We start from the raw sequence: 19,786 nt of genomic DNA, 5'->3' as shown, positions 1-19,786 counted from the left end.
TGATTTACAAATACATAACTTGGTGACAGATGGTGAATGTCGAGGCATTCCTTGCATAGAAGCGTCTTAAGCGGGTTAAATGAACAAATCTGTTGATAGTCTAGAAAATACTTAATAACAAGTAATGGTAGATCTGGAGGTAATACCACGGACCAGCAAGCCCAGGGTAGCACGTATACACACGTACACGCTTGGCGCAAGCCACATCCTACGGCTCCTATTGAAAATTTTCAATCCCATATTTCTATATCCAGCAGTGAACATTCTATGGCTGAAGATGAATTGAAGATCGCTTTAATCCGAAGCTAATAAGTGTTATGGTCGAATAACGTCATACAAGTGTGCTGGGTGGTTTTTAGTACATAATAAAACATCGCTCTTCTATAAATACATATGATAGGCATTATCAGAATTTCATAGTACCTTTCATTAAATATTACTGCGTAGAAACGGAGTCTTGCACTTTATTGGTAAGTTCACGTTGGCTCAATGAAGTATTGAAAAAGCCGACATATCTCTTCATTCTCAAGCAAAGAGAATGAAGAGATATTACTACCGAAGTAAAATTACTACCGAAAGTAATAAATATAGTTCAGCGGATTGGCCAGTTGAAGTGATAGTCGGAAGGTCGCGTACAGTGTCGACCCACAAACTGGACAGATTATTTTTAATGGCCCCCACTATTGGGGGCCTCTCGTCCTCTTATCTTTGGGAAGGGCAGAGTCGTTTTTTGTCTTGTTAATTTTTTTCCACTGTCCTTTTCACTTTCATTCTCTACTATCATTCTTTACATAATCTGTCGTTCCATTCTTCCTTTCTACAATTTATTCTATCTTTCTCTTTCGTTTTAATTCTCATTTATACACCGCCTTCTTATTTTTATATTTTGCAAGTTTGTTTACATTTTTTCACATTTTAATTAACAGTCTTATGATTATTCTATTACACTGTTTTACTTGTTTATTTTTGTAAAATGTTTAACTTTACAAAAACTGAGAAACGATTCCCTACTTTTGGCATCTTCTAACATAGAGGCGATGTTTCCCTCATTTATTTTTACGCCCAACCGAAATTCGAAAGCTGGACAGATTACCATGTTTAGGTCGTTGGATTATGTCGCAAACCGCTTCGCGCAAAGACACCAGCAATTTCAAATATCTGATACAAGTAGGCGTTCGTGTGTAGAGACCCGACCTGTATATTAAAGAATACTCACGTAGTTGCGGACCCACTTGGAGAGGTGCTTGGTGTAGTGTGGGTTGGAGAAGCGCGAGTCCACCAGCAGCACGCCGCCCCAGTCGCCGCGGTGCCGCACGCAGCGCCCCACCGCTTGGTTTAAAGCCCTGTCCAAACGAACCCAAACTCTAACTTATTATCTACTATATTTGCATGTATTTTATCTAGTGTTAATAATAAAGCGTAAAAGAAAATAAATTTTTGTTACAAAGGAAGAGTATTTTATAGGAGTATCGGCGGCTCTGTTTTAACAGTTCGTCGTCAATACCTGCAGCAGTGGCGCCCTTTTTTAAAGTTCCCCCTGTTTGGTGCGAGACAGAGAACGTTACAATTACGTGTATTAGAATTTTCAGATATATTTTTTATTAACATTTGTCTTCTTTCTTCCTTCACAGTATCTTTCATGCTTTTTATTTCTTTTACCTTTCTTCTCCATTCCGAAAATATCACAGTATATTGTTTACTAGTTTTGTGTTTTGACTTTTGTATCTTACATTTTATTATATTCTACAACAAATTTTTTAATATTCATCTTTAGTACTTTTTTATATATTCTTAAATATTTTTACATCCCCTTGGTCTTACCCGACCCTTTATTAATTTTAGTAGTTATGATCTAATTTTTATTTCACTTAAGAGCTTGTGGCACCCTCGTCGGCGCGGTACAACATCTTCGGTAGCACCTAACGGATATTTGTTAATAATGAAAACTTTGTTTTGCGTTGTTATGTGATTATTACCTGTAGGCCTGTACGAGGAGCCAGTCTTTTCCTGGTAGCAACCCGCGTTCGGTCGCGTATCGGTCGTTGTATTTCATCTTCTCTTTCACGTTCATGTCGTAGGTGTTCGGGTAAGGCACGCCCACCTGAGAAGTTTATATAAGGTTGTCAAATATCTCCCTTCCGCCTTTTTGTCTTTTGAATTTCGCGGCTATGTACAAAGCGCTACAGAGCTCGTATCTGGCAATACTATACATAATTTGAAAGGTCTTGACATAACCTACAAAACGACGCTATGCATGATTAGTTTGGATATTGCGTTCAACAGTTATAGACGTGTAAACATGGAGTTCACTAACGCCGAAATTCGCGCTATTTTAAAGTTTTCCTTCGTTAAAGGCAAATCCGCTAGAGAAACGTTCCGTGAGATTAATGGTGTTTTGGGGGATGGTACTCTATCACTTCGAACTGCGGAGGAATGGTTTCGACGATTCAGAGCCGGCGAAAACGACACCATGGATAAGCCAGCCGGCGAAAGACCTGTGACGACAAATGCCGATCAAATCATGGACTACATCGAGTTAGACCGGCATGTGGCATCTCGTGACATCGCCCAGGAGATGGGAGTTAGTCACCAAACCATTTTAAACCATCTGCAGAAGGCTGGATACAAAAAAAAGCTTGATGTTTGGGTGCCGCATGATTTGACGCAAAAAAACCTTCTGGACCGAATCAACGCCTGCGATATGCTGCTGAAACGGAACGTACTCAACCCATTCTTGAAGCGGATGGTGACTGGCGACGAAAAATGGATCACATACGACAATATCAAGCGAAAACGGTCGTGGTCGAAGGCTGGTAAATCGTCCCAAACAGTGGCCAATCCGGGATTGACGGCCAGGAAGGTTTTGCTGTGTGTTTGGTGGAATTGGAAGGGAATCATCCACTATGAGCTGCTCCCATATGGCCAGACACTTAATTCTACCATCTACTGCGAACAACTGGACCGCTTGAAGCAGGCGATCGACCAGAAGCGTCCAGAATTGGCCAACAGGAAGGGTGTAGTGTTCCACCAGGACAACGCCAGACCACACACTTCGTTGATGACTCGTCAGAAGCTACGGGAGCTCGGATTTTATCACATCTACCATTTAGCCCGGACATAGCGCCAAGTGATTACCACCTGTTCCTGTCCATGGCGAACGCCCTTGGTGGTGTAAAGTTGAACTCAAAAGAGGTTTGTGAAAAGTGGCTGTCCGAGTTCTTCGCAAATAAGGAGGGGGGCTTCTACGAGGGAGGTATTATGAAGTTGCCGTCTAGATGGAAACAGATTATCGAACAAAACGGCGCATATTTGAACTAAATCCGATCACTGTAACACTTTTTATAAAGCATTGAATAAAGAGCAAAAAAGCGGAAGGGAGAGATATTTGACAACCTGTTATATCAGAATAAGCAACTATTCTGGACACGACTTATCAATGTTACTTAACATATAAATTTCCGAAAAGCTTACAGTAAATTGTAATTTACGAATAATATCTTTTTAATCGTTGATTACTATACATTTTATCCAATATCCTTCTGTACCTAAAGTGTTACCAGTGAACACCGACTAAATCGTGGTCATTTCCACTCTGGTGGGTCCAGAGATGTTTAGATTTCACGTTTGTAATTGATAGCGCGTATAATATATGGTCGCTGGGGCTTTAAGGTTCTAGAGTTTTTATAAGGCTAGCAAAGATATAGACATACGGTTATCACCGCCCTGGCCTGGTGGTCTTTGAAATCCATCCCTTCCGACACCTTCCCGCGGTACACCGCCAACAGCAGAGCGCCTTTGTCCGTCGACACGTATTTGTAAAAGTCCTGGAAAATAGGTTAATGATAATTTGCTTATATAATTAAACTAAAACTCGCACAAAGTGATAAAAATAAACCACATACACTTAAAGCTGATACAAATTGTGAGCATTAAAATTAAAGTTTGGAATAGCATAATAGAGGATCATATTCACTATTACATGTGTACAAAATACTCTTTCTAAATTCTAATTTCCACCAATGTACCAAATCATCGCGATATCTCTAGAAGCATGGTAGTAGGTAATATTTCTTTCGCCGAGTAGAGGTAAGTTAAGATTTTATTTTATACATTCCACCCGCACTGTACCCTAACTGACGACTATGTTAAGGTCGTCTGTTCCGAAAGAGAAATCAGGAGCATAACTCTCCATGGTTCGTTGAGCAATTGTGAGCTTGACAACAAGGCCCAGAGTGAGAGACCACGCTTTTAAGGAAGCAGCAAAAAGGTAATTCGCAAGTGTACGAAAATTAAAAAAGTAAAATAGGTAATATTTCCATCGCAATTAGTGAGACTTGTGAGACCGCTATTTTTGATAGTACTATACAGCTTTGAATCAAGGTGAATTCACCCTACAGACCGATAAAAAAGTTAGGCTTTTTAGGCAGAAAGACGCACCGACAAGTCTACCCTCAACCAGCTAAAGATTAAGACCAGGCTCTCCACAATATGTTACCAACGAGACTTAAGCCACTTTAGCGACATTGCTCACAGATAACCAAATAACTTCGACCAAGTATTGATTGAAGAGAAAGTAGACGGTAAAAGACCACGAGGACGTTCACCTACCCACTCTTCTGAGGAATTTAAGAATCTGATGAAAGGATGGCACGGAAAAGCTCTCCATCGATTCCGGACACATGCTTGAATAATGAAGAAAACCTAGGGATCTATAAAAAAGAAGATCTATCAACGATGCCAGTTAGCATCTTCCTCTAAGTTAAAAAATAAAATCACTTACTTCCATAATATCGTTGTGATCGCGGACTGTCCTACTCTCCATGAATACATGCTTAAGCTCGTTAACTTCTGCCCAGATGCCGGTGTTTCTCCATCTGGAACGGAATTACATATATACTGGTGTTTAAGTATACATATACATATAAATTTCATTACCCAAAACATTTATGTATATATAAAAGGTTGCAGAAAGTCGTTGCCGGGCAGTATAAGACCGGTCGTAATGAACGTCTATGTATACCATGTAAGCACTTAGCTTTGGCATATTGCTTTAACAACAAATAATTGAAACTCAAATTCTTATTAAAAATCAAATTAAAAGCGGTTTTATTTTTAATTGTCCTTGGCTAAAATATAGTGCCGAAGCCAAAAAAACATTAGAAAGTAATAAAATAAAAAAAATATCAATAGCACAAAAGCACACAAAATTGCATTGTAAATATTACGATATTACTAAAGTGAATTAGAAAATATATTTTTTTGTAAATTATGTAAATTTCTTAGACTTTTTTTATATTGGAATATGCTAGGTTATTTTTGTCCAGTTTGACATCACGATGTCTTTAAGGCAACTATTAAATAATATATAAAAAGATAAGAGCATGTCGCAATAACTGTACGTACCGTTCCACCAGTTTGTTCATAACATGGTAGGAGGGCAGAAAACAGAGGACTCCGTTGGGGGTCACTCTGCTGACGTACAGGATAGTCTTCCCGAGGGCATCTTGCGTGCTCACCAGGTCGGTGCTACGGCTGCTGCAGTCCAGCTTCGAGCCGTCAGGGCAAGTCGACAGAGTTCCGACCCAAACCTAGAAACGTTTGATTCATGAACACAGCTAGATTTATTTAGACAAGATATTTTTTGTGGATTATCTACCAGCAAGTGAAGCTCCTGAGGTATGTGAAGCAGAAGAAACATAATATAATAATATACTCATTACATTAATTAAGCCAGTTCCATCAGGAGTTTCATTTGAAGATTTATCTATTTTGACATATTTCTTCAATCCAAAATCCTCTAAATTATCTCTGGAGCACCTCAGGTTAGCTGGGAGAGAATAAATAAAGTGATTGCGTCCGTCATAACAAAGATTGTAAAAAGGACGAATAAATTAATAAAAACAAGATATCTCACCCGGTCGGGTGGGATGACGTGGTTGGGGCTGACTTGCAGTGGGAAGGTAGTGCCCAGCTCGGAGTGCAGGCTGATGAGCGGCGTGAGAGTCCCGGACGCGAGGATTATGCAGCGCGCCTGCTTCAGCCCCTCAAAGATCACGGCCGGGTTCATGCACATCAGGCGTAACGACAGCGTCTCCTTCTCTATTGCCTGGAGTTAAATTACGGAAACAGAGCTGTTGAGTTTGTTTACTTATATAATACACAATAAGAATTCATATTAAAATTGTAAAATAATAAATAATTAAATAACATGTACTTTTTGTCTCTGGGAGAGAGAGATGCGAAGGTACCATAAAGAAGGGCGTATGTATACGATATATCTTTATACGAATATCTAACACGGGTACATTGTTAGGTAGAGATATGACAATTTATTTTTCCCGTTTATAAAATGAAATACAATTAAAAAATATTCAACTTTAAAGAAAGACGTAGATATGTAATATTAATATATATAATAACAATTCCAATATCCATATACTTATTTTACAATTGAAATATTAATAAGTTTTCTTTCGGTGAAGACCTCCTTCCTGCTGATCATTTTGTTGCCTGTATGGGTCCACTTGACTATTAGTGTAACGACGCACGTGTTCGGCCACACTGTAGAACGTTCACCCATATGATGGTAGCTCCATATTGTAATGGGCTATGGTCTGATAAAAGCAGTTACCCTGTTAAACTGTGATTGCCGCCATGACTTTGCTCCTGAGAATGTCTCGTTGCCATAGCCGTTGCGGATAAGCGCCGGCTTGAAGTCGTCCATGTACTTGCCCGAGCACCCGAAAAGATAACCTGTATGTATAATCCTTATTTAATTTGGACAATTTGTCAAAAAAAAATTAAAAAATTAAGATCTATTGAATTGAATTCAATACACTTTATTGTATCTCTTCTCTCTCTCTTTATGTTGTTCGAAAGAAGGCGGACTGTAATGATGTCTGTAATGTAGTATGCGAAGCGAACCTGACTGCCCTCACTTGTATGTGAGTTTTGAATTTGATGGTGCAACACGCCCGGAGGGGAGAGGGGGGAGGGGTGCAGATGTTGGTTGTGTATCGCAGCAGGGATGTGCAGGGGAAATTCTATTTAAATTCTTTTAAAAGCTTAAGTGCGACGAGAAGAGCCGAATGCTACGATCACCAGATCGTTGGACCGGGGGCTGAGCGGAGTTTGGCGCCCAAAATAGATTTCTCGGCGAGGTATATTTTAGACTAGTGTTGGGCGAGCGTTTTAAGATCTTCGGCGGCGGATGGAGACCAGGCTTGGGTCTCGATAGAATTAAGTTTAAGGGCCAAAATTTCGTTTTTCCTCTCAGGCTTCGACCAAGCTGATGTACCAGAAGTGGGGGAGGAGTAAGAGGTTTCGAAGCGGGCTCGAAGAGGTCTGGAGAAACGAGGATGCCCATGCCTCGTCTTTTGGGCGGCTTTAGGCACCCGCCGTAGTGTGCAGAGTGAATACACTTTAGAACAATCTAAATTGACTATAATTTAAGATATTAACAAACACAATTACACAAACAACTTTAGAACTAATTAGAACAAAGAAAATCATTTTGTTTGAATCAACAGAGATGAACAATAACTTACCTAATGTACTGAAAGAATCTTACAATACAATAATTTAAAAAAATAAACTTAAATAAAATGTTTACAAGGATGTCTATCCACACTGTTGACATACGACCTTATTAAGGCCGCCGGAAGATCCTGGAATCAGACCGCTTCCAACCATTCCTATTGAAACTACTAAAAGTTATTGTTCCCTTTTTAATATTCTCTTTCTAACAAAAAACTTTGAAATGCATATACGTTTGCTGCTCGAAATTCATTATACATGAAGAGCATACTTGATTTTTATTTAATTATGTTGTATCTTTAGACTTTTGAGCAATGTAAATTGTGGATCAATTTTCATTTCAGAGATAATGGAATAAGCCTTACTGGTATATTAAATTTCAATGAAATTAACTAGTTTATCCTTTAACTCGCACTTGTTATAAAAGACACTGAATGCAGGCTGCTTCCAACCAGTTTTGTTAGAAATAAGCGAGTCATATGTTCAGAAGCGAACGTCCTGCAGCTGAAAATCTAAATAAATCGTGTAACTGAAACTTCCCCACTATCTTGGACACTGTCTGGCTTGTGGTTTTCAGGTAATAGATGTAAAATAGTATTTTACCTAGCACTGTATCGATGGATTCAATCAAAGTGCCGGTCGCTTGTGTCACTCCATATAGAGTGCGCGGGTCTTCACGCAGACGTTTGCAGAAATTTTCCGCGTTTTGCCGGAACTCTAGAAATGGTCAGGTATTGATTACACACTTTAAAGAACGTTAGTATTTTTTTAATTCATTCATGTTAAGAATGTAGGGAACCGTAAATAGGAACGATTGTAATGGTTATATGATTGTATGGTAATATAAATAATAATGGCTGTGTAGTTAGGCTCCGTTGTCGAAGTTGTGAATCGAGGTCACCTAGAGAGCAATGGAGAGGGCTATGCACGGAGTTTCGCTGCGAAATCGAACCAGAAGTAAAGAGCATTGCAGAAGAAGCAAACTCATCGACTTAACTCGAACAATTGCTAGTACAAAGTGGTAGTGGGTAGAGCACATTGTTCGTACAGTCGATGAACTTCGTAAAAATAACACCGAAAGAAGCAATTCACTGCTTCTCATATACTTTCAGTTTTACACGATGCAACCATGATTTTATTTATTTTTAAAAGGTTATTTTGAACAACTATCAAACAATCATTTATTTGGAAGAATTCCAGGTGGTCCCCAAAAGGTGAACTGATGATTTAGTTAAGGTCGCATGAAACCGCTGGACGCTGGCAGCGTAAGACCGGTCATTGTGGCGATTTTTAGTGAAGGCCTTAATTTAGCTTATAATATAACTTTATATATTCTACATATTTTGATAATTGCAATAAAAATAAAGGAACTCAAGTGATCACCCAATAAATACCTATTCTTGGTTTATTGTGATATGACACGGAGGCAAGTGCTGTAACCGCAATGCCGTATATCATTAGAGTATCGATCTGGTCTTACATGGTTTACCTTGCACTCTTTGGGATCTCTGGAGTTCTTCATCTTAGAAAAATAAGCACAGTCCTCTATTGTTTTCCGGGTGCCCTTGAGCCATTTTATAAGGCCTATTGAAAGCGACCACGTCCTGGATTCATAAGTCATCTCTGGAAGCACACTCTGATCAAAGATTATCTTCAGACAGTTTATGGAGAAAGTACATACCGTTGCAATGCTGACGGCCAATGTTGTGATTGTCAAGTGTTTCCACGAAGTGTTCAACCTGCCACTTGAACACCGCCTGCCCGCCTTCTATCTGCTCGCTAGCCGCTTGCCCGTTCATCGCCTGTTTGTTGATCAGCGGCGTCTGGTTCTGAAACCTGTGCACCGTAGCACAACCAACTTTATTACTTTGTATCAGCATTCTTAAGAGACATTGTATCGTGTTAAGAACATAGTTACTAAGTTTGGCAACGCCTCTTCATCAAAAAAATTCGAACTTAGGAAATCCATAATAAACCAAAGTAAGCGGGCAGTCCAACCGGCGCACAGAACAGATGGATGCTGGGGTCTTAAGTTTCTGAAGTGAGGATCACGGACAGTTATCTGCAACGGAGGAAGTCTCCTCACAAAGTGACCTTAATTAGGCTAGTTTAGCAAGCTAACAACCTAGTCATCAGACGTTTGATGCAAGCTGCTTCTAGCTGGTCATATTAAAAATCTATGCTAGAGGATTACGTGCAACAGTGGACTTTCTCTGGCTAAGATGATGACGATCAAAAATTCAAATTTTTGGTTTAATAATTTGAAAAGAGATTGATACAACAATTAATTAATTAATTTAAAAACTCAGAAACTTTTATATTAACTATCTATAGGTCATATACATTTTTAACGTTTTTTATTGTTTTCATGTCTTAGTTATTAGTTAAGAGTTGAGTTTTCTAATATAGGTACCTATGTTAAAGGAGTTGAGGACGGAGACAAGCGATTACAGGTCGCAGGTTTGGTTCCCGGAATACAAGCACATATAATTCACACTTTGTGCATTTATCGTATAGGATTGCCATTGCTCACAACAAGTTTTATTATATACTGTGAGGTATCCTCTAAAGTTAAGCCGGTGTTTCAAAAATAGCAACAAAAATGTCTAAAGTAACACAAAACCTAATAAGTGTTTTGGTATATATGTATGTATGTATAGTAATACATGCATGTTTATGTGTATATATACATTGACATATGTATATAAATATATGTACATAAATAAATGTATAATTGTATATGTATGATATAAGTATATATGTGTGTATAGTAATGTATGTATTTGTATGTATGTACACCCTAGACTGCGACTAAGCAGGGGCCTTAAAATGTATCTCATCTCCACCCGAAAGTTGTCTGTTAGAGATCGCCTCGAGCCTTAAGACCGCCTCTTGTACTTATATATGAATTGTCTCTTTTTTTCTAGTATTTGTATATGGTGTACAAAAAAAGTGTTAATAAATGAATAAATAAAACCAAACATTTAAATATAGTAATGTGAAACTGCGTACCATTCGTCCCAATTCTTAAGAGCTTGCAACAGGTACTCCACATAATTCATTGCGTCTTGGTTCGCGAACCGGTGGCTGGTGACAACCTCTAATTCCTGGAACAAACATTTCTTTATTATTTTATTCTAGAAAATAACGTGAGAGATGAAATATTCATCTTGTCATTACGAGTAAGATGTGTTAATATAAAATTACTAATGAGTCAACACTCAGTACATTTTAAGAGAACATATTAATAGACCTTTTCAAATATTGTTATATTACAATTTGTTGCTATTAATTTTTTTATCCTTTTTAAAAGAACCTCGAGTTATTTTACTCGTTTGTTCTTTTTATTGGAAACGTTATTCATCAAAAATTAAATAATTTATATCAAAATTAAACTACAAAAATTTCTACTTATTTATTACTAAATTATTTTTTGTTCAAAACAACGAATAGGTAAAATAACAATTTTTTAAATCATGTTAAAAATGTCATTTTCCAAGGCCAATAGAACAGTAGAGGACCATGACAATTAATGATATCTCATAAAAAACGCAGCCATTGGACAACGAGTACCAGGATCCCCGTACATGAGAGACTGATTAAAAATAACTAAAATTATAAAAATGTTTTCTTCATCTAATAACACGTATTGAATCCGTATTTAGTCTTACATTAAATATTGAATGACTTGTATTAAGACACTGTCCTTCCTCAAAAAGATACATGAAAAAATATATGTGATAATAATGTGCAAGTTTGTGTCTTAAAGGAAGTTAAAAGATATTTCTGAAATTATTTAACTAAGTAACCAAAGATATTCTAATTTTTATATGCTTGTTTAAAGTATCATATAAAACATATGATTGTCTATTATATTGCCTTTTATCAAACAATAATGTCATTCCATCCATCGGGCCTGTATCATGTTTGTGTCTTTTAAGTATAATCTGCGTGTTATAGCCAAGAGATTTTGCACTTTGAATGTAAAATACATAGTTTTATAATAGACAAAAGGTCACATAGTAAATATCATTTTTCAATTACGTATGAAGTACATGATGAAGTAATTTCCGAGATTTTTTCAGTTTTAAAATATGGTTTTTGTGGCTGAAAAGCGATACGTCCAAGTGTTTAGTTGTTGAGTTTTACATTAAAATATTAATGAAATAAGTACTTTAATGGCTGCCTGGAAGCTGTCCCTGCTGAAAGTGAAGGTGGCTGCATCTCGGCAGATGTCCTCGATGTTATGTGCCTCGTCTATGATCACAATGTTGCCCTCCAGATCAATTTGCATCTGGAACCACGTGATGGGAGATGTAGTTAAGTTTTTTCATTCCCAGTAACAAGCTTGATGCTACAAAAAATCTTAAATAAAGTATGCTGCGATAAACATTCACGCTCATCATCGCTCTTTTGTTCAATATTAACATAATGGTCAGTGTGAACACAGCTTACTAAATTACTGATCTAGTAGGTCATAGTGCGAAGCTATGGGACACAAAAGCAAAACGGCTACCTCGCGTTTAAAACCAAAACACTGTTGTTTAAAGGCTCGATAATTTTAAATTAATTAAATCAAAATCTGGGTTAATCTTTAAAAAGACAATCTATAATATGTCTATGATCACTGCTTACTTATTCTCTGTTTATGTAAGTGCTGTTAGCCCGAAGGCTTTTACAGCTTCATCTGAGCTGAGTTCACAGAGCGGAAGGGTACATGAACTTAAATATCACTGCCCTTTTGCATTAAGAATGCATAAAAACTACTTACCATTATTCTTTATAATTTTTGTACTGGCTTGTTTAAAAATATTGTGTAATTAAAAAAAATATTTAATAATCTGAAAACAGAAGTCTTCTTAGTTTCGCATAAATTAACGGCACCTAAAAATTGGTATTTTCACAAAAAGAGTGACAGCGAAGTGGTACACAAGAATTTTGCTTGTTGTTTTAGAGAAATTTCGAGAACAACGCCTAGGCGACTAAGTCCTCCGTTACAAGAACGTATCAGCGTACTCGATCAAACCAGCTTTCGAGTATTTAACTAAGGTAGGTGTGGAATTGTTGGGATATCCTTACTTATTGGGTTTGGGTTACAGTCCCTTGCCCCATGAGATCTTTATGACCAAAAAAAAAAACTCGAGGAATACCGTTTTAAAGAGGCTGAAGAGACAATGGCTGCGTTCGGAAACTTCGTACAAAAGACACCGAACGAAGCGATTCACTGCTTTTCACAAACATAGTTTTACACGATGCAACCTTTTATAGATTGACAAGGAGACATTATTTGATTTATTTTTTGGCTATTTTGAACAAAAACAAAGGTGGACTTATAAAATAGTCAAGGCCGCAGGAAATCGCTGGATGCGACGTGTTTGGCATCGCGGCCATGTTTGGGATAGGCCTGTGCCTTGCAGTGGGTTAATATGATGACGATGAAATAATTTATAAGCTGACACTTAATTAAACTTTTGGTTTTCTAAAAACTTTATGTGGCAGCAGAGGAAATAATCAATATATGGGTTAATTTGCTTAATATGAAATAAGGATTCGCTTACGCTACTTCTGATGCTAGGTTCGATAAGATAGTTGTAAGGGCAAAAGACGATGTGTGAGTAGGTGGCCATGGCCCGCGCCGCGAAGTACGGACACGCCTTCTTCTCCTCTCCGACTGCCACCAAGTCTTCCAATTCAAAAGCAGGCGGAAGGCACTTGTGGTTAAGTGCCATTCTATTGTCAAAGAACTTGCAGTTTGAATCCTCTCTACATTCCGTATTAGATGGCTGGAAAAATCACGAGCTAGTCTTATACATAAAAGTTTAAAAACAAAATTGAACATAAAATATATTGTGTATATTGATACGGGCAATTATAGTTAGAAATACACTATAAATATTTTTTTTACAATTAATACCATGCCAAAAGGCAATATTCTAACAAAGATGTAAATACTAGTAAGAGCTGTAGTTTGAAAATATGCATTAGTTAACGAATTTCATGAAAATCTCTCTTTCACGTGGATTTCTTACGATCCGTTCTTAGCTTCAGTTTCAACTCTCTAATCTAATCTTAGACTTACGGGTTCAGACATATTATAATGATTCGATCAAAATTCGTGGAAATGTCTTGTATGTATAAACATATATATAATGAGGTCGTATTATATATAAATATTAACTGCGTTATTTCCGTAAACATCGTGAGGTGTGACTCAACGGTACAGGAGTGAGACTTGCGATCGTAGATCGCAGGTTTACGACCTAATATAATTTACACTGTGCATTTTTTATACAGGATTGCCACTGCTAGAACAAGTTTCCAGTGTATAGACGTCAGCATTCTTTGCGTACCCTAATACCTGGAATCGTAAACTCGTCTGTCAAGCGTGGCGATTATGCTATATCCCCCATAGACATTTTTGGGGGAGGCTTACGTCTAGTAGTGGGTGGTTATGGATTAAAACGGCGACAATACATAACTATGATTTGTGCTATATAATATATGTTAAATAAGTTATTATTTTCGGTTTGTTGATTATGTTAAGTATAATAATTTATTTCAAAATAACCTTTATGCAAGCTCTACACATGTCGTTCTTACTACTCCACGTCTGTCGGTCGAACTCTCTTATGCAACTGTAGTCTCTGCTTGATAGAACGGTCATGAGCAGGTCCCCGCAGTAGTCGGTCCTTGCGAACTCCCTCACCACCTGCTGCAGTTGCTTGTGGGTCCTCGCGCCGTAATATATCTTGGGTACACTGGAATTAACAAGCATCGAGGTCCTGAGGCGGAGGTTGTTCACTAAACTGTACAGGTTTCTGAAAATTATAGTTTCATCCGTCACAGAAGGTCCCATGCATGCTTATGAATTGCTTATGAAAATTTCAAGCATTACGATACTTCAAAATAATTAAAAAAAATTAGTATTATTTTGCACACTTGTTTTATTGGCTTTTACAATAAGGTGCTACATCTAAATCTCATTTACGTAACTTAGATAAGGGGTTCCCTTGGGATGCTTGGCTAGGACCGTTGCATCTCATGAATTATTACCGGATTGTACTATAGAAAACTACGGGAAGGTATATAAATTTTTTGTCGATATCAACAGATTTAAAAAAAATACTTATATTCATGATTAGATATCAAAACATATGTCAGAGTAATTACTCACTCTCTTTGGATTTAATTTTAATTAACAATCCAAATTAGTTTTCTATTTTTAACACTAATAATAAATTATTTAAATTTTCATTCAATTGCTTTATGATTCTCAATATTATAATATTGTTTTACGCTATTTTAAATTGTTTTTAATTGACGTCAAATGCTTGTTCAGCAATCAAGCAAAGGTATTTTAATTTTCTTTTTCTTTCTACGAGAAAAACGATATTGATTCTACCATTTTCCTCCCATTTTTCTATGAATAAAAACGTTTCGTGCCTTAACCTAAATATGAAAAAATAGCCGAATTGGCCAATTCTTATGTAGATAGAAGATAAATTTTTGAGAAGATGCGTGGGAATCTAGTATCGTAATGCTTGAAGTTATTTTAAAAAATATAAATTTCTACATACAAAACAATTTCATGCATATATACTTTAAATCAATTCACCAACTAATTACGTCATATGACATGACAAAAATAAACCTGTGTTAGTATTATGAATAAATTAAGATCAAAATATGATTTACACATGCATTTTCAAATAAGGGCTACTGAACTAAAATACGGGCGATAAAGTACCATACATTAAATAAAGTATCAAGCAGTCTGTATGAACAGCAAGGAATTTTAAACCTAAGTGATTATATTAGTACCAAACATCACACTACTCTGTTTCTCTAATAAAAGCGTATATAGCTACATACAAATTATCAAGCCGGTATTCAATAAAGGTTATACAAAAGACAATAGAAATGGTTACCTGCTTGACAATGCTATGTTTTTAACGGAGGCAATTTTTGACATTTGAAAAATGCTTCAATGTGTTCTAACTTCAAAGGAAAATTAACATTTTTATTATAAAAAGAACTTTTTATAACAAAACCTTACCTGAAAATCTGTGCCTAAATAAATTATTTTTATATAAAGAGTGATTGGACTTAAAGCCACATAGCGCGCAGAACAGATCACCCACACAGACAGAACAGGTCAGGCAAGCGTAGCGAAAGCAGTGGCGTACCAAGAACTTTTGCCGCCCGGGGCGATCTCCAGTTTGCCTTCCTTTCTATTATAAGTCAATCAAATAGTGGTTTTTATAAATTAATACACATTACATAAATAAATTATTAAGTTATTTAATCAATATTAATTAATACACAGAGTAAATTTTTTTAGACATATTTGTATGCACTCGTAAACATATTTATATAATACCTACTCATCTAGCTTTAATACTAGAAAAATCGTGTATAATGCTCTCAAAATTTATATTATTTGTAATTTCTTGTTCTATTGACAAGATTTTGTAGTCTTAATTGACTCATTGTAGAACGACATTGTAATTTTTAATCATATTCAATTTTGAGAAGCTTCTTCAAAGCCCGGTGCGGACCGCACCCCCCCCCCCCCCTAGGTACGCCACTGAGCGAAAGACATCCATCCCGAAGGTCTGGTCGGAAATCATTGGATATGGACACATCCGACCAGTCTGCTGCTTGAATGATGATAGTGAAATCGTTGAAGTTTTTTAGTTTGGTTAGATTTTGTACGTTAATTATTAATCAAAACGCACACATTATACAAATTTACCGTATATTTGGTGGAGTCAGTGGTTCAGATGGTTTCGATTTCTTCTCCGGCGTGGCCGATAGTTCTTGACTGCAGTTACTGCTGGAGCTTTCGCCCAGCTCGCTGTCGTTAAGGCGACGCTTCTTGTGGATTTTGACGAGGCCGTCGTTACAATCGCCTGAATCTAGAATAAGAAATTGTCATAGGTCAACGTAAGTGATTAATTAAACAAAGTTTTTGGTTTTAAATACACTTGATTCGGTAAGACGATCGATATTCCGTTGATCGACAAAAGATTATTTCCACGAGAAACCAAGAGAGGGTTTAAAATAAAAAATATCAGTTATATATACTATATTTTCTCAAAAAAAATCGTTGGCTGGTGAGATTTTATCATATCATTAACAAAACAGATAGCATTAACATATAGATTTATTGTTAATAATGCAATAATGATAGACATCTATTTTTTCTTAATTCATACCACTTTTAGAGCAGCGTCAATGATAAGAGCTGGTGGAAGACAGACTGCTTTCCTGCAAAACTGCTTACAACTCTTCGTCATCATCATGATATCACCTTCTTTAGTTTACATAATATACTTTAGAGAAGTGAGGTCTTGGCAATCCATGGATCATAGTGCTTACCGGGTATATAGTAATTGATTTAAGGACGCAATACATTCGCGTTCACGCTCAGACATTTCTGCCTACCTAACCAAATTTCAAATAATCCTAAAACTATATAACTAACTGTTTTATAAGCCGGTTACAGAAATAATAAAATAATTTTCGTTCTTCACAGGCCTAAATCTTTCAGAAGACTAATCAAACCTCTCGTTACGTTGTGATACTTCTCCCTTCTATGTCCACCGCATACACTATGAATTATTTTTTAAATATTTCATCGACTAGCATGTGGTGAAGGATCTGGATAAGTTTATAGACATAGTGATGACGAACTAACAATTTTTTTAAGTGTCATTTCTTGTTTCGATACTTAGTAATAATATTTAAATTTCATATGATAATAATATAATTTTAACGATATTAGGGGTGAGAAATGTAACATAACATGAGATGTAATCGTTCTCAGAAAATATCTGGGCGAGCAAAAAGTTAGGATTAAATTGAACATTTTAAAGTAATGAAACAAAAGTTATGGATCTTTTGGATGTGACATATGTTGTTTGCTCGTTTGCATTTACAATTTTAGCAGGTAGAACAGCGCTGAAAAAGCTTAACCTGAACCGCAAATCGAATAGGGAAGCCCTAAGTCAATCGATCGTTTAGACTTCATTGAGCAATTGGAAGTATGGACCTCGAAAGGAGATCATACTACAGAAGTTTAGTTTAAATGTACTTCTGACAGCTGTCCTGGACACAGGGACAAGAGGGCAGACTTCCACCTTTCTATTAAACGGTTCTTGGGAAGGGAGAATCATCGCCCGATGTGTTCTGCTACGTAGCCAGGTTTTCACTTATTAAAACTTTCATCGTTAATACGAGAAAACCTGACTGATATGTGGCGTAGTATCTAAATACATCGATAGCAGAAGTCGACATCAGAAAGGTGATGCTACGATGGTTATTATTGAAATAATTTTATCCGAATTATGTCCACTGCTGCGCGTAGGCATCCCCCATAAGTTTTCAATCGTCTTCCAACGATCTTGGGTAGATCATCTGTCCACCTTGTGACTGGGCGTCCTAGGCTTTTCGTTCGTCTTCGGATCTTCGTATTCCAGATTAAATTTCAAAGAAATTTCTTGTCTATATCTGGTTGCAGCACTGTGAGCTTGCCAATGAGGTCCTAAGTGAGAGATTACGTTTCTGAGCCGTAAATCATCACTTGCAACTCACGCTCCGATAGTAAACGACATAGATAGAAGAAGACATTATTGCAAGGAAGGGTTCAAACTTTATCAATAATATAATAAGGATAGAATGTTTTCAATGATGAACGCATAATTTAGGTTTGAAGCGAGGGCTTTCAGAGCATAAAGCGAGCTGCGAGTAGTGGCGGCTGCTGCGTGCGTATTCTCGATTTCTTTACGCAACCCGGGCGCCTTAAGCGCCGATTCAAAATGGCGGCGGTGACGCAACAATAGGGCCATTACCGGGATTACGTTGACGTCCCGTCCCATCGCTCACCCTAATGAAAGTATTGAGTGCGACTCCCTTACAGCACCTGGGAACGAACCTCGCGCTCAATGCGGGGAATCTCGTAATTTCCACTCTCTTATATACCTTTTCACTTTTTTGTAACGTATCTTTATAGATATAGGTCATACGAGACATTTTATATTTAGAAATTCAGAGCTTACAAACGAAGGTTGCTTGGAAATTATTCTCACAATTCTTCGCGTTTATATTTCTTCTCAAAAATATTACAATTAATATTTATTCTTTTTTCGTTTTACTTTACATAGAAATTGGTAAATATCATCGAACAGATTTTCTCGCGGGAATGTTATTGTCAGCGAATCTTATTCTTATTGTCTGTCCAGTGTATTAAATATTATTTTTTTAATTATCAGCTCTGCTTTTTTAATAAACAATATATTAATTTGACAACAGGCTTTTCATTCGATTGTAAGTGATATAAAGTCAGCTTATAATGAAACGATGTTATACAAAGTTTTACTCATAAATAGTAATTTTAAGACGCGAGTTTGAGATAAGTAGAGAATAAATATGCATGAACAGTATGCTTCTTCACTACTTGTTGGTCGCAGATTCAAGGGTGAGGTGATAGCAACGTATGTGGTATTGAGCTAGAGCGACCTAACAAACCTAACAAATAAGTATGATGTACAAAAAAAACCGCGAGTAATTTATTTTATATTACGCAAGCATCGATCAAGCTTACTTAAGTCCTTCGCTAAACGGTGTCTCTGAATTATTTGAGTGTTCTTCAGACTTTATGAAATTGTTAGTATTGACGTCTTTGAATTGGAAGCCTTGAATTTAATATCCCAAGACATAAGTAAACATTTCTATCACTAGCGAACCTGGCTACGCTTCATATTGGCAGAAGTAAAGCATCGGAGAGACCAGACGCAAGTTGAAGATAAACTGGAAAGTCATTGCACGTCCTACTTACCATTGCAGGAGACACAGTTTTATAACAAAACGCTTAAGTAAAAGCAATCCTTTGAAACAGAGCTGATAAAGAATTTTTTTAATTTATATAAATTATTGATAATGGTCATTGTGACTATCTTTGGGCGAGAGCCCAGCATTAGGCGTCTATCGACTAACATAATGATGATGAATAGTAATGTTCATTTCACCCAGTAACTCGAAAAATAAAAACTTAACATATAATTATTCAAATAGAAATATTAGAAGCACATCATTGCTATAGTGCAATACTGTTTTGGGACGAAACTTTCCGATGGTTAAAAAAAAAAAAAATTGATTTCACAAAGATCTTAGTGTTCATTTTGTTTTACTTTTGTTAGTTTATGCGCGTTCTTAAATAGGTGAGTTATACGAAGATATTGAAAAACAA

General features: G+C 36.7%; 1 protein-coding gene across 1 annotated transcript in view; it reads right to left on the bottom strand.

The window, feature by feature from the left end:
* The window catches only part of LOC137924042 (Fanconi anemia group J protein homolog), a 92,649-nt gene that overhangs the window by 744 nt on the left and 72,119 nt on the right, over nucleotides 1-19,786 (bottom strand). Inside the window, exons 5-18 of the mRNA XM_068767350.1 lie at nucleotides 16,292-16,454; nucleotides 14,105-14,354; nucleotides 13,095-13,319; nucleotides 11,711-11,830; nucleotides 10,549-10,643; nucleotides 9,218-9,372; nucleotides 8,140-8,253; nucleotides 6,632-6,753; nucleotides 5,915-6,106; nucleotides 5,404-5,588; nucleotides 4,781-4,874; nucleotides 3,711-3,824; nucleotides 1,977-2,101; nucleotides 1,217-1,343 (exon numbers count right to left, since the gene is read on the bottom strand). Of these exons, the coding sequence (XP_068623451.1) occupies nucleotides 1,217-1,343; nucleotides 1,977-2,101; nucleotides 3,711-3,824; nucleotides 4,781-4,874; nucleotides 5,404-5,588; nucleotides 5,915-6,106; nucleotides 6,632-6,753; nucleotides 8,140-8,253; nucleotides 9,218-9,372; nucleotides 10,549-10,643; nucleotides 11,711-11,830; nucleotides 13,095-13,319; nucleotides 14,105-14,354; nucleotides 16,292-16,454 (2,081 nt within the window). The remainder of the gene's footprint in view (nucleotides 1-1,216; nucleotides 1,344-1,976; nucleotides 2,102-3,710; nucleotides 3,825-4,780; nucleotides 4,875-5,403; nucleotides 5,589-5,914; nucleotides 6,107-6,631; nucleotides 6,754-8,139; nucleotides 8,254-9,217; nucleotides 9,373-10,548; nucleotides 10,644-11,710; nucleotides 11,831-13,094; nucleotides 13,320-14,104; nucleotides 14,355-16,291; nucleotides 16,455-19,786) is intronic.

This window comes from Battus philenor, unplaced genomic scaffold, assembly GCF_028537555.1.
Source record: "Battus philenor isolate CCGP_79_NKW_IND1 unplaced genomic scaffold, ilBatPhil1.0.hap1 SCAF_23, whole genome shotgun sequence".
NCBI classification, from domain to species: domain Eukaryota; kingdom Metazoa; phylum Arthropoda; class Insecta; order Lepidoptera; family Papilionidae; genus Battus; species Battus philenor.
Note: the sequence above shows the minus strand (reverse complement) of the source record. Positions and strands in the feature narration are given on the sequence as shown.